This window comes from Saimiri boliviensis, chromosome 12 (genome assembly GCF_048565385.1).
Source record: "Saimiri boliviensis isolate mSaiBol1 chromosome 12, mSaiBol1.pri, whole genome shotgun sequence".
In the NCBI taxonomy this organism is placed as follows: domain Eukaryota; kingdom Metazoa; phylum Chordata; class Mammalia; order Primates; family Cebidae; genus Saimiri; species Saimiri boliviensis.
In genome coordinates this window covers 53,835,698-53,851,740 of record NC_133460.1, presented here as the reverse complement: position 1 = coordinate 53,851,740, position 16,043 = coordinate 53,835,698, and the positions used below count along the sequence as shown (strand labels likewise).

The 16,043-nt window shown below is 39.2% G+C and overlaps 1 protein-coding gene and 1 non-coding gene across 8 annotated transcripts in view; both read right to left on the bottom strand.

Moving 5' to 3' along the window:
- Positions 1-16,043, bottom strand: part of ADK (adenosine kinase) — a 582,906-nt gene that overhangs the window by 47,830 nt on the left and 519,033 nt on the right. For all 7 annotated transcript variants that reach the window (XM_074382424.1, XM_003939783.4, XM_074382425.1 and 4 more), the window contains one exon: positions 2,967-3,053. In XM_074382424.1, coding sequence (XP_074238525.1) covers positions 2,967-3,053 — 87 coding nt within the window. The remainder of the gene's footprint in view (positions 1-2,966; positions 3,054-16,043) is intronic.
- On the bottom strand, positions 3,284-3,401 carry LOC120367523 (U5 spliceosomal RNA). The gene has a single exon (XR_005581891.1). It is a non-coding gene; the product is annotated as a U5 spliceosomal RNA (small nuclear RNA).

Genomic DNA, 16,043 nt, shown 5'->3' with positions numbered 1-16,043 from the left:
AAATAATCTACTCCAAGAAGCTTTTGTGAACACTAAATTAGTTAATATATATAAAATGCTTAAGATATTGGTTGGCTAGTAGATGTTGTATAAAGGTTATCTATTGTTGTTACTTTGTAGCTTGATTCACATTTGACAGACTGTGCTAATATGCCAACATAAGTATTCCATTAATAACTGACATTAGGATGTTCATCTCATTGCCTGACCCAATGTTTTGGGATCTGATTACCTTGGGAACTGAACAGGCTCAAATTGAGAAAAATGGCTATCTAATTGAGGTATTACCAGTGAAGTCCTGCTTAGTTTCTACCTGCCTTCCACTTTCTCTATTCTGATTTCAACAAGGTGTAGTGAAATCAAGTGTTTGGAACTCTGAAATGCTAGAAATGAAATGAATAAACTAAGGAAGCTGCCCATGATTACCAGAGGGTTTGGCAAACTATAGCCTGTGGGGCAACCCTGGCCTATGGTATGTTTTTATACAGCTGGAGAGCTAGGAAAGGTTTTTACATTTTACAAGTGTTGTAAAAAAAAACAAAACACAAGGAAGAAAAAACAAGAAGAATACACAATACAGCCTGTATATGGCTTGCAAAGCTTAAAATATTCACTATTTGACCTTTTACAAAAATAAAAAAGATTGTGTATCTTTGTTCTATATTCTCTCTCTCTCTCTCTCTCTCTCTCTCTCTCTCTCTCTCTCTCTCTCTCTCTCTGAGGTGGAATTTTGCTCTAGTTGCCCAGGTGGGAGTGCAATGGCGTGATCTTGGCTCACCCCAACCTCTGCCTCCTGGATTCAAGTGATTCTCCTGCCTCAGCCTCCTGAGTAGCTGGGATTACCACACCCAGCTAATTTTGTATTTTTAGTAGAGATGGGGTTTCTCCATGTTGATCGGGCTGGTCTAACTCCTGACCTCATGTGATCTGCTCGCCTCAGCCCCTCAAAGTGCTGGGATTACAGGCATGAGCCACCACATCTAGTCTCTCTTTCTTTTTTACTTACCTAACTATACTGCAATAATAAATACAATGAAGTAGGCTAAAAAGAGACTGAAAAATCCTCTAACAAAAAATCCAATTGCTTTCATGAAGTAGTTTATTTATTGCTGTAACCACAATACAAATGGTAGCTAGCTGGTCCTACCTCAGTATTCTAAGAATGGTCTCTCCCTCCCTCAGAAAGTCTGTATGTTCTCACCTAGTACTGGTAGCATTACAGTTAGTTAGACATCTGTAACAGAATCTGTTGTTGCAGGGCCTCTAACCCAAGGCCAGAGGTAGTGGCTATTTAGGTCACCATCATATCTATGATGGCCTCATTATGTGTCCTACTAAATGTCAAAGAAATAGAACACATCCTGTTTTAAAGATATTAAAGTACTTAAGTAATGCATATATGGTGTATAAAAGTTTCTAGATTGAGGTTCCTGGTTTGACTGATTTCTAACAAAGAAATCACTAAGATTTTCTTAATATATTACAGAATATGGCTAAATTCAGAATAAAATATTTTTAGCTTACATACATCTATAGCTCTGAAGAGTATAAAACAGGAAAACTAGCTGCTAAGTACTCTAATATTATCTATAATAAATACTTCCCGAGCAAGGAAATAAAAAACACAAGCATGATGGTAAAGTAGAATGTTGTCTGTGATACAGACTCTTTCCAAAGAATACAGGGCATGGTGCATCCTAATAGTTAATAGTTCATTTAAGATTGGGCATGACCAGCCTGGCCAACATGGTGAAACCCTGTCTTTACTAAAAATACAAAAATTAGCTGGGTGTGGTGGCATGCGCCTGTGGTCCTAGCTGCTCGGGAGGCTGAGGCAGGAGAATCACTTGAATGCAGGAGGTGGAATTTGCAGAAAGAAAGGGAAAGGAAGAAAAGGGAAAGGGAAAGGGAAAGGGAAAGGGACAGAGGAAGGGAAAGGAGGGAGGGAGGGAAGGGAAGGGAATGGAAGAGAATGGGAAAGGAAAGGAAAGGAAGAGAGGAAGGAAGGAAGGAAGGAGAAAGACTGGGCATGAATAGTTTTAAAGAAAGAAAAATAAAAACTTATGTTGGTAAAAGGCCATTAAAATAAAATATTAAGTTAAAACCATCACATAAACTTAAATAAGTTTCCCATGATTCAAATTATCCTCCAGAGAAAAATGGACAATGGTCAGGTCCAGTTGCTTGCTTTTTTTTTAAAACTTGTCTCACTTGATGTTAAGAGAAAGAAACAGAGACCAGGAAAGACCACTTTGGGTTATCTTTAAGGAAGCTAAAGCTTTCTAGAGACTATAAACTAGCTTAATTAACTACACTTAACTAGAAGGAATTTAGACTTATCAAAAGAATTTTTGAATCAGATTTTAGATGAATCTAAGTCATCAAGCCAAAAATCTTCTATTGTCTTGATTTTACTTTTGAGTATTCATTCCCATAATCATTAGTTCTTATAAAATTTGCCAGTTCTTATTGAGCCTAAATTAGGCAAAAATTTAACCCTTCCTAGTATAACAAACATCCACTATTGTGTTTGAAACAGATGTTTTAACCAAAGGATATAATCCAAAGATATCATCCTTAGTTATTAGCATACTGTTTAATATTCATCACAGCTTGTTTTAAAGAACAAAAATGTGTTAACATTTAAGCCTGAAGGGCTATGAATATACTATATACTGTACTTGATGCAGCTTGTTTATGCAATTTTCTGACAGATACAATTAATCTTGTGAAAATTACTGGGGTATAGCATAGTAGCAAATTATCTTTTCTAAATACATAGTTTTCCTGTGTTAAAACCCCCTTATAATATTGACAATGATAAAAGCATATGGAAAGAACTTTAGAAGTTAATTATTTTAAAAAAGAAATTAAAAGTTATTAAATTAATAAATATTGGTTATGTGATAGAAACAAGGGTTAAAACGTTTAACTTATAAGTAAGAATGAAATAAATTAGTCTGTACCTCCAACAAATGCATCTCCAGCTCCATTGGTGTCAATAATTTCTTTCTGGTCTTGATCCAAGACAGCAAAAGCAGTGACTTCACTTTCTGCAATTAGAGCCAAAGAAAGGCAGACTGACTTCTCTTTGTAACTCTCAATACAAGCTCACCCAGTAACATCTGAACTCCTTCATCACTCATCATTCAAAGAGAGACAGGACATAAGCTCCATATTCTGTACAGGAGCACCTGGGAACTAAGGTGCAAAATCATCTGCAAGTAATACTTTTCCGGTAATTTTCTTTCTTTCTTTTTTTTTCCTTAGCCCTTTTTTTAATTTCCCTGCCTAAGCAGGACATTAAAAAAATTGGGCTATAAACTCATAATTGCTCCTCTCCAAGGAAATCTTTAGTAAAAGGCGAAAAATTTATTTGTTATGAAGAGAAACCAGTGCATTTTTTTTGGGTAATTTTCAGCATACAGATGATGCTGTATATGTCTTATGAGAGTTATACCTAGGTAGTTCACATTTTTTTTTTTTAGAAGGACTATAAATGATAGCAGTACCTTTTTAGACAGTGCAAATGAACAGAAGCCATAAACTAAAGGAAGTGTTGGAATGGATTGGGTCATGGGTTTCTAACAAAGCTTCAAGCCTGACTATACTCCTGGCAGTGAAATGTTGGATATAGTTAAAGAGCTGTAAATTTTTAAAAATATAAATAATGAATCTTGGGTGTTTCTTTATAGAAAATCACAATGACACAATAAAAACATTACTATTCTGTCAAAATACTTCATGCCAGTGTCAAGGATTTTTAAATTTTAGTTGTTTTATTACAAATAACCTAATCTGGTTATGTTTTGAAAAGAAATCACCATACGTCAACTGGCAAAAGGGAAAGCTACTACTGAATGCAAGGGCAGAAAAAAAGAGACAGTGCAACGGGGCCTTGCCTTAGATACAGCAGTCTGGACCAGTGCTTGGTTGTTTTGACTACAGAGTAACCTAATTCAGTACTTTAAATGTGGCACATGACCGGGGAATGGACTTATCTGTGATGAAATCTGGCTTACAGGACATCTGCAAATGATTGGACAATGCTTCTTATTGGGGACTGGAACTTCTGAAATCATAAATTTGCATCCCTATGGGGATGGATGTGGCTAAAGACTTGTAAACTTCAATCTCATTTAAGAACAAGAGGGAGAGGCCGGGCGCGGTGGCTCAAGCCTGTAATCCCAGCACTTTGGGAGGCCGAGGCAGGTAGATCACGAGGTTAAGAGATCGAGACCATCCTGGTCAACATGGTGAAACTCCGTCTCTACTAAAAATACAAAATATTAGCTTGGTATGGTGGCGCGTGCCTGTAATCCCAGCTACTCAGGAGGCTGAGGCAGGAGAACTGCTTGAACCCAGGAGGCGGAGGTTGCGGTGAGCCGAGATTGCGCCATTGCACTCCAGCCTGGGTAACAAGAGCGAAACTCCGTCTCAAAAAAAAAAAAAAAAAAAAAAAAAAAAGAACAAGAGGGAGGCAAAAGGAGATCTTGAGAACCTTAAGAAAGAACACAGAGAATCTTCAAAAGCATATTCTATCTAGCTTTCGCTGCCTGCTCTTAATGGATAGTTCAACAAGAGACATAAATATGTTAATAAAAAGACTTTCCTGGAGATACTGATATTCAAGAAGAGGACATATTTGGTCTTGCTCTGTCATCCAGGCTGGAGTGCAGTTATATAACTGTAATACACTCCGGCCTCACCCTCCTGGGCTCAAGGGATCCTCCTGTCTCAGCCTTCCATGTAGTTGAGACCACAGACATGTAGCACCACATCTGGTTAATTTTTTAATTTTGTTTTTTTGGGTAGAGATATGGTCTCATTTTTTTGTCCAGGCTGGTCTCAAACTCCTGGGCTCAAGCAATTCACCTGCCTTGGTCTCACAAAGTGTTAGGATTATATGCATGAGCCACTGCACCTGGCTTAAACTCTCTTCTTTTTTTTTTTTAGATGGAGTCTCATTCTGTTGCCCAAGCTGGAGTAAAGTGGCATGATTTCAGTTCACTGCAACCTCTGCCTCCCGGTTCAAGCAATTCTCATGACTTAGCCTCCTGAGTACCTGGGATTACAGTCACATGCCACCACATCTGGCAAACTTTTGCATTTTTAGTAGAGACAGGGTTTTGCCACGTTAGCCAGGTTGGTCTCGAACTCCTGACCTCAAGTGATCTGCCTGCCTCACCCTCCCAAAGTGCTAGGATCAGAGGAGTGAGCTACCATGCCCAGCCACACACTCTCTGTAACTAAACATTCCACATTTTGTAACACGAGGGCCTACATGGCAGGTGACAAGATTTTGATTACTTGGAAGTTATAGGACAAATTTCCAGGATTACATTTTCTGGAGAGTATAAGTAGTACATACTACTATACAGGCAAATAAATAAATAAATAAAAAGTAAGTAGATTTTATTAGAAATAATTCGAAAAGGTCTGCAGTCTGATTTAGGAAAAGGTCTGTACTATAAATAGTTATAAAGAAATCTGGTTTTACTACTTCCAAGTACAAGCTACACTATACAGGGAACTAACAACTATAAACCAAAACCAAACAGGTACTAAATATGTAAAATGAACTAAGTTAATGACACCATTACTATTTATAATACATTTACATTATGTAATAATATAACATTCTATAAAACATTTTAGGTAATAGAATTCATCACTAGATTTATAGATTTGAAAATAATTATATATAAATGGTAAGTAAACCAAAATTACATAGAATTCCTTGAGCTCCTTATTTGAAAACAATTTTTTTGCTGCACAAATATTTATGAACAGAACTTAATCGACAATGGGAAAGATCATTTTGAATTTTATTCTTAAGAATCATGTCTTCTGGCTGGGCATGATGGCTCATGCCTGTAAACCCAGAAATTTAGGAGGTGGAAGCAGGCAGATCACAGGGTCAGAAGTTCAAGACCAGCCTGGCTAATGTGGTGAAACCCCGTCTCTACTAAAAATACAAAAAAAAAAAAAAATTAGCTGGGTGTTGTGGTGCATGCCTGAAATCCTAGCTACTCTGGAGGCTGAGTCAGGAGAATTGCTTAAACTCGGGAGGTGGAGGTTGCAGTGAGCCAAGATCATGCCACTGCACTCCAGCCTGGGTGACAGAGTGAGACTTCATCTTAGAAAAAAAAAAAATCATGATTTCTTGATCTAAATTGCTGAAAATTCTAAGTAAATGCAGCTTCATAATACTTTTTTCTGCATATATATGTCGATCATTGAGATACTTTATCCTTAGTTGTCATATCAAGTTCAATTTCCTGAAATACAAAGTGGAATTATTTTTTATCTTTTATAATTATCAGTACAGATAAGTATATATCATATACATAAAAGATGTGTCATAAACTCAATTTTCATTATTATATACTAACTACAGAACTAGAAGAATGCCTTTCAAAATAATGACACTAAAAAATCTGCAAGATCTCGAAATATGCTCTTCATTATGCAAGAAAGATTAAAAAATATTTAAGAATATTTATGTTTTATTACATTTTTAGTATGTTCCGATTTTCAAATGACTTAAGCTGGTTTACAAAGCTATTAAAAACAATCACAGGTGGCTGGCAAGAAGGCCGAATAGGAACAGCTCTAGTCTGCAGCTCCCAGTGAGATCAATGCAGGAGGTGGGTAATTTCTGCATTTCCAACTGAGGTACCTGGCTCATCTCAGTGGGACTGGTTAGACATTGGATATAGCCCACAGAAGGCGAGCCAAAGAAGTGGGGGGCATTGCATCACCTGGGAAGTACAAGGGATTGGGGAACTCCCTATCCCAGCCAAGGGAAGCTGTGAAGGACTATGCTGTGATGAACCATACACTCCAGCCCAGGTACCATGCTTTTCCCATGGTCTTCGCAGCCTGCAGACCAGGAGATTCCTTTGGGTGCCTATGCCAGCAGGGCCCTGGGTTTCAAGCACAAAACTGGACAGGGGTTTGGACAGACACCAAACTGGCTACAGGAGTTTTTTTTTTTTCATAACCCAGTAGGGCCTGGAATGCCAGTGAGACAGAACCGTTCACTCCCCTGGAAAGGGCGCCAAAGCCAGGGAGCCAAGTGGTCTGGCTCAGCGGATCCCTCCCCCATGGAGCCCAGCAAGCTAAGATCCACTGGCTTGAAATTCTTGCTGCCAGCACAGCAGTCTGATGTTGACCTGGGATGCTGGAGCTTAGTGGGGGAAGGGGTATCCACCATTACTAAGGCTTGAGTAGGAAGTTTTCCCTTCACAGTGTAAACAAAGCCACCGGGAAGTTTGAACTGGGCAGAACCCACCACAGCTCAGCAAAGCCACTGTGGTCAGACTGCCTCTCTAGATTCCTCCTCTCTGGGTAGGGCATCTCTGAAAGAAAGGCAGCAGCCCTAGTCAGGGGCTTATACATAAAACTCCCATCTTCCTGGGACAGAGCATGTGGGGAAAGGTCGGCCGTGGGCACAGCTTCAACAGACTGAAATATTTCTGCCTGCTGGCTCTGAAGAGAGCAGTGGATCTCCCGGAGCTCGAGCTCTGCTGGGGACAGACTGCTTCCTCAAGTGCGTCCCTGACCCCCATGCTTCCTGACTGGGAGACACCTCCCAGCAGGGGTCGACAGACATCTCATATAGGAGAGCTCCTGCTGGCATCTGGCAGGTGCCCCTCTGGGACGAAGCTTCCAGAGGAAGGAAAGGGCAGCAATCTTTGCTGTTCTGCAGCCTCTGCTGGTGATACCCAGGCAAACAGAGTCTGGGGTGGACCTCCAGCAAACTCCAGCATACCTGCAGCAGAGGGGGCTGACTAGTAGAAGGAAAACAAGCAATCAGAAAGGAATAGCATCAACATCAATAAAAGGGATGTCCACACAAAAATCCCATCTGAAGGTCACCAGCATCAATGATTAAAGTTAGATAAATCCATGAAGATGAAGAAAAACCAGCTCAAAAAGGCTGAAAATTCCAAAAACTGCAATGCCTCTTCTCCTCCAAAGGATCACAACTCCTTGCCAGCAAGGGGGCAAAACTGGACGAAGAATGAGTTTGACGAATTGACAAAAGTAGGCTTCAGAAGGTAGGTAATAACAAACTCCTCTGAGATAAAGGAACATGTCCTAACCCAATACAAGGAAGCCTTTTTTCAAGAACCTTGAGAAAAGGTTAGAGGAATTGCTAACTAGAATAATCAGTTTAGAAAAGAACATAAATGACCTGATAGAGGTGAAAAACGCAGCACGAGCACTTTGTGAGGCATACACAAATATCAATAACTGAATCGATCAAGCAGAAGAAAGGATATCAGAGACTAAAGATCAACTTAATGAAATAAAGCATGAAGACAAGACTAGAGAGAAAACAATGAAAAGGAATGAACAAAGCCTCCAAGAAATATGGGACTATGTGAAAAAAACCAAACCTACATTTGATTGGTATACCTGAAAGTGATGGGGAGAATGGAACCAAGTTGGAAAGCACTTTTCAGGATATTATCCAGGAGAACTTCCCCAATTTGAAGCAAGACAGGCCAACATTCAAATTCAGGAAATACAGAGAACACCACAAAGAGACTCCTCAAGAAGGGCAAGCCCAAAACACATAATCTTCAGATTCACCAAGGTTGAAATGAAGAAAAAAAATGTTAAGGGCAGCCAAAGAGAAAGATCGGGTTATCCACAAAGCGAAGCCCATCAGACTAACAGCAGATCGCTATGCAGAAACCCTATAAGCCAGAAGAGAGTGGGGGCCTATCCAACATTCTTTTTTTTTTTTTTTTTGAGACGGAGTTTCACTCTTGTTACCCAGGCTGGAGTGCTATGGCACGATCTCAGCTCACCGCAACCTCCGCCTCCTGAGTTCAGGCAATTCTCTTGCCTCAGCCTCCTGAGTAGCTCGGATTACAGGCATGCGCCACCATGCCCAGCTAATGTTTTGTATTTTTAGTAGAGACGGGGTCTCACCATGTTGACCAGGATGGTCTCGATCTCTTGACCTCGTGATCCACCCGCCTCGGCCTCCCAAAGTGCTGGGATTATAGGCTTGAGCCATCGCGCCTGGCCCAACATTCTTAAAGAAAAGAATTTTCACTCAGAATTTCATATCCAGACTAACTAAGCTTCATAAGCAAAGGAGAAATAAAATCCTTAACAGACAAACAAATCCTGAGAGATTTTGTCAGGCCTGCCTTAAAAGAACTCCTGAAGGAAGCACTAAATATGGAAAGGAAAAACCGGTACCAACCAATCCTAAAACATACCTAAGTGTAAAGACCATTGCCACTATGAAGAAACTGCATCAACTAACGGGCAACATAACCAGGTAGCATCATAATGACAGAATCAAATTCACATATAACAATATTAACTTTACATGTAAATGGGCTAAATGCCCCAATTAAAAGACACAGACTGGCAAATTGCATAGAGTCAAGACCCATCAATGTGCTGTATTCAGGAGACCCATCTCACATGCAAAGATGCACATAGGCTCAATATAAAGGGATGGAGGAATATTTACCAAGCAAATGGAAAGCAAAAAAAAAAAAAAAAAGGAGGGGTTGCAATTTCTGATAAAACAGACTTTAAACCAACAAAGATGAAAAACGACAAAGAAGGGCATTACATAATGGTAAAGAGATCAATGCAACAGGAAGAGCTACTTTAAATACATATGCACCCAATACAGGAGTACCCAGATTCATAAAGCAAGTTCTTAGAGACCTACAAAGAGCCTTAGACTCCTGCACAATAATAGCGGGAGACTTTTAACACCCCACCGTCAATATTAGACAGCTTAATGAGACAGAAAATTAACAAGAATATTCAGGACTTGAACTTAGCTCTGGACCAAGTGGATCTAATAGACATCTACAGAACTCTCCACCCCAAAGCAACAGAATATACATTCTTGTCAGCATCACATTGCACTTATTCTGAAATTGACCACATAATTGGAAATAAAACACTCTTCAGCAAATGGAAAAGAACGGAAATCGTAACAATTTCTCAGACCACAGTGCAAACAAATTAGAACTCAGGATTAAGAGACTCACTCAAAACTGCACAACTACATGGAAACTGAACAACCTGGTCCTGAATGACTACTGGGTAAATAATGAAATTAAGGCAGAAATAAATAAGCTCTTTGAAACCAATGAGAACAAAGGCACAATGTGCCAGAATCTCTGGGACACAGCTAAAGCACTGTTTAGAGGGAGGTTTATAGCACTAAATGCCCACAGGATAAAGCAGAAAAGATCTAAAATTGACACCCTAAGATCACAATTTAAAAAAGTAGAGAAGCAAGAGGAAACAAATTCAAAAGCTAGCAGAAGACAAGTAATAACTAAGATCAGAACAGAAGTGAAGGAAATAGAGACCTGAAAAACCCTTCAAAAAATCAATGAATCCAGGAGCTGTTTTTTTGAAAAGATTAACAAAATAGATAGACTGCTACCCTGACTAATAAAGAAGAAAACAGGGAAGAATCAAATAGACACAATAAAAAATGATAAAGGAGAGATCACCACTGATCCCACAGAAATACAAACTACCATCAGAGAATACTATAAACGGCTCTATGCAAATAAACTAGAAAATACAGAAGAAATTGATAAACTCCTGGACACATACACCCTCCCAACACTAAACCAGGAAGAAGTTGAATCCCTGAATAGACCAATAACAAGTTCTGAAATTCAGGCAGTAATAAATAGCCTACCAACCAAAAAAAGCCCAGGACCAGATAGGTTCACAGCCGAATTCTACCAGAGGTACAAAGAGAACCATTCCTTCTGAAACTAAAGAGGGACTCCTCCCTAACTCATTTTATGAGGCCAGCATCATCCTCATATCAAAACCTGGCAGAGACACAACAAAAAAAGAAATTTTCAGGCTAATATCCCTGATGAACATTGATGCGAAAATCCTCAATAAAATATTGGCAAACTGAATCTATCAAAAAGCTTATCTACCACAATCAAGTCAGCTTCTTCCCTGGGCTGCAAGGCTGGTTCAACATACCCAGGTCAATACACGTAATCCATCACATAAACAGAACCGACGACAAAAAGGCATGATTCTCTCTCTCTCTCTCTCTCTTTTTTTTTTTTTTAGGCGGAGTTTTGCTCTTGTTACCCAGGCTGGAAGGCTGGAGTGCAATGGCGCGATCTCAGCTCACCGCAACCTCCGCCTCCTGGGTTCAGGCAATTCTCCTGCCTCAGCCTCCTGAGTAGCTGGGATTACAGGCACGTGCCACCATGCCCAGCTAATTTTTTGTATTTTTAGTAGAGACGGGGTTTCACCATGTTGACCAGGATGGTCTCGGTCTCTCGACCTCGTGATCCACCCGCCTCGGCCTCCCAAAGTGCTGGGATTACAGGCTTGAGCCACCGCTCCTGGCTGATTCTCTCAATAGATGCAGAAAGGCCTTCGATAAAATTCAACACCCATTCATGCTAAAAACTCTCAATAAATCCCTGGGTATTGATGGAATGTTTCTCAAAATATTAAGAGCTATTTATGACAAACCCATAGCCAATATCATACTGAATGAGCAAAAGCTGGAAGCATTCCCTTTGAAAACTGGCACAAGACAAGGATGCCCTCTCTCACCACTCCTATTCAGCATAGTAGTGGAAGTTCTGGCCAGGGTATTTAGGCAAGAGGAAGAAATTCAAATAGGAAGAGAAAAAGTCAAATTGTCTCTGTTTGCAGATGACATAATTGTATATTTAGAAAACCCCATCGATTCAGCCCAAAATTTCCTTAGGCTGATAAGAAACTTCAGCAAAGTCTCAGGATCCAAAATCAATAGGGAAAAATCACAAGCATTCCAATACACCAATAATAGACAGAGAGCCAAATCACGAGTAAACTTCCATTCACAATTGCTACAAAGAGAATAAAATACCTAGGAATAAAACTTATAAGGGACGTGAAGGACTTCTTCAGGGAGAACAACCAATCACTGCTCAAGGAAATAAGAGAGGACACAAACAAATGGACAAACATCCCATGCTCATGGATAGGAAGAATCAATATTGTGAAAATGGCCATACTGCCTAAAGTAATTTATAGATTAAATGCTACTGCCATCCAGCTACCATTGATTTTCCTTACAGAATTAGAAAAAACTACTTTAAATTTTATATGGAACCAAAAAACAGCCCTTATTGCCAAGACAATTCTAAGCAAAAACTCCAAAGCTGGAGGCATCATGCTACCTGACTTCAAACTATACTACAAGGCCACAGTAACCAAAACATCATGGTACTGGTACCAAAACAGATATATAGACCAATGGAAGGGAACAGAGGCCTCAGAACTAAAGCCACACATCTGCAACCATCTGATCTTTAACAAACCTGACAAAAACAAGCAATGGGGAGAAGATTCCCCACTTAATAAATGCTGTTGGGAAAACTGGCTAGTCATATGCAGAAAATTGAAACTGGACTCCTTCCTCACACCTTATACAAAAATTAACTCAAGATGGACTAAAGACTTAAACATAAGACCTAAAACCATAAAAATCCTATAAGAAAACTTAGGGAATATCATTCAGGACATAGGCATGGGCAAAGACTTCATGACTAAAACACCAAAAGCAATAGCAACAAAAGCCAAAATTGACAAATGGGATTTAATTAAACTGAAGAGCTTCTGCACAGCAAAAGAAACTATCATCAGAGTGAACAGGCAACCTACAGAATGAAAGAACATTTTTGTAATCTATCTGTCTTACGAAGCGCTAATATCCAGAATCTACAAGGAACTTAAACAAATTTACAAGAAAAAAAAAATACAACCCCATCAAAAGGTGGGTGAAGGATATTAACAGACACTTCTCAAATGAAGACATTTCATGTTTGTTGGCACACAAACATGAAAAAAAGCTCATCATCACTGGTCATTAGAGAAATGCAAATCAAAACCACAATGAGATACCATCTCATGCCAGTTAGAATGGCGATCATTAAAAAGTCAGGAAACAACAGATGCTGAGGAGGATGTGGAGAAATAGGAATGCTTTTACACTGTTGGTGGGAGTGTAAATTAGTTCAACCATTGTGGAAGACAGTGTGGTGATTCCTTAAGGATCTAGAACCAGAAATACCATTTGATCCAGCAATCCCATTACTGGGTATATACCCAAAGGATCATAAATCATTCTACTATAAAGACACATGCACTCGTATGTTTACTGCAGCACTATTCACAATAGCAAAGACTTGGAACCAACCAAAATGCCCATCAATGACACACTGGATAAAGAAAATGTGGCACATATATACCATGGAATACTGTGCAGCCATAAACAAAGATGAGTTCATGTCCTTTGCAGGGACATGGACGAAGGTGGAAACCATCATTCTTAGCAAACCAATATCTGTTCCATATCTTAGGAACAGATAATCAAACACTGAATGTTCTCACTCATAAATAGGAGTTGAATAACGAAAACACATGGACACAGGGAGGGTAACATTACACACCAGGGCCTGTTGTGAGATGGGGGCGCTAGGGGAAGGATAGCATTAGAAGAAATACCTTATGTAGATGACGGGTTGATGGGTGCAGTAAACCATCAAGGCACATGTATATATATGTAACAAACCTGCACATTCTGTATATGTATCTCAGAACTTAAAGTATATATTTTAAAAAGTCACAAAGCTAATAGTTTTCACCAGCATGACCTATTCCATAGCCATTCTAGGAAATTTATTACATGATTATATGAAGTACATTCACTAAATCTGAATATACACTTACCGGTACGGACATTATTCAGCTAATGAAGCCTAAGACACTCACATGACTCTCACTGGGACCTAGTTTTCTTAGGCATGAAATGGGCCTGGAGTAGCTGTGGGAACAATGAGTAAAAACTAGCTTTCTGCCCTAATTGTAGAAAAATGACTCGGTTAGTTTTAATCAAGTACTTCTACCTAAGAGCTTAAGATTATTAATAGCATTTATTTCTCAATTCTTCATCAACTTTTTGTAAACTGAGAAGGAAAGTGTTGGGAATAATTATTATTCCTACTTTCTGGATTTCTACAGAACCACCAAATCATAAGCTTCCCCAAGCAGAGAGGAAACAAACACTACCAATTCAGTTGATAATAGATTTGTTTCATGTCATTTGTTAGATAAGACTTTAGAGTATTCATTCAGAACAGTAAAGTTTAGCTTACTTAAAATACAAAATAATCAATTTTAGGCATTCTCTAGATACTTCATATAAATAATTTACTCTTCACTTTAATATGAGACAAGCTTCACTACCTAATCACTTACGAGTCCAATCTAGTTAGAATGAAAACGTATTTATGGATCTATAATGTAAAGTCAATTACAGCAGAGATGGTTAAGTTTCTACAAATGCCACGATATCTAATTGAACAATAATAAAAATCCAGTCACTCAATGCCAAACAATTAAATGTGCCTGCAGGTTTACCTCCACTAAATTATTTTAGCACTAGATACACAGTAACTCATAATATCCCTAGAAAATTTTGTTCAAAGTATTTTAAAATGCCACACTGTTCCTGTATTGTTGATGTCCTCCTAAACTGTTGAGAAGATACAACTGAAGATGATCCAGCAGGTTGAAAGGCAGGTAGGCAGGTGTTTTGCTTTTTTTTCTCTCTCTCTTCCTTTTCCCTCCCCTCCCCTCCCCTCCCCTCCCCCCCTTCTCTCTCTCTCAAGCTAGGTTCTTGCTCTGCCTCCCAGGCTGGAGTGCAGTGGTGTGATCATGCCTTACTGTAGCCTTGAACTCCTAGGCTAAGAGGATCCACCTGCGTCAGCCTCTTGAGCAGCTAGGACTATACGCACATGCCAACATGCCTGGCTAATTTTTTAATTTTTTGTAGAGATGGGGTCTTGATTTGTTGTCCAGGCTGGTCTTGAGCCCTTGGCTTCAAGTCATCCTCCTGCCTCAGCCTCCTAAACACCAGGCATGAGTCACCACACTTGGTCTGGTGTTTTTCAACCTCAAGGTAAAATGCATTCACTACCTCTGCCACTGCCTCTGACCCAGCATCAATAGGCATGGAATAAACAGAAAAGTGATGGTAAAAACTTCTCCAGAAAGTGAAAAGTATGACTATATAAAAACCAGAATACTTCACATTCTTATAAGAGGTTCCTGTATCTTAGCCATTGCTTATAATAAGGTAATCTCCATAGTATTAAAATGTTTTTGTTTGTTTGTTTTTTAAAACTATTTGGAAATAATTTTACATTAACAGAAAAGTTCCCAGAAAAATACAGACAACTTCTATACAACATTTATCCAGATTTACCAGATTTTAACATTTTGCCACATGGCTTTATCATTCCTCCCATATATATAACATTATTTATTCTTTCAAACTTTTTGAGCATTGGGGGCATATATTATGCCTTTTACCCCTTAATATTTGAGTGTGTATTTCCTAAGAGTGAGGGTATTGTTAGCCAGGTTACAGTTGAAAAACACAGAAAACAACATTTTAACCTAATCTACAGTCCATAGTCCAATTTCGTTAACTGTCCTAATGTGTTTTATAGCAGTATTTTTCATCTGGTACATAATTCAGTCCAGAATGACATATTACTTTTTCTCTGAGATGGAGTTTTGTTCTGTTGCCCAGGCTGGAGTGCAGTGGTGCGATCTCAGCTCGCTGCAACCTTTGCCTCCCAGGTTCAAGTGGTTATCCTTCCTCAGCCTCCCAAGTAGTTGGGACTTACAGGTGTGTACCACCATGCCTGGCTAATTTTTTTATTTTTTAGTATACACAGGGTTTCACCATGTTGGCCAGGCTGGTCTCAAACTCCTGACTTCAAGTGATCTGCCCGCCTTGCCCTCCCCAAAGTGCTGGGATTACAGGCATGAGCCACTGCACCTGGCCACATGTTACTTTTACTTGTGCTTGTTTTTAATTTAACTTTTTGAGTAGATAATGCATTTGTATGATTCAAAAATATAAAACATATGAAAAGCTATTCTGTAAAATCTCCCTCTCCCCATCTCTCCCATTCAGCTGGTTTCTGTTCCTTCTACTT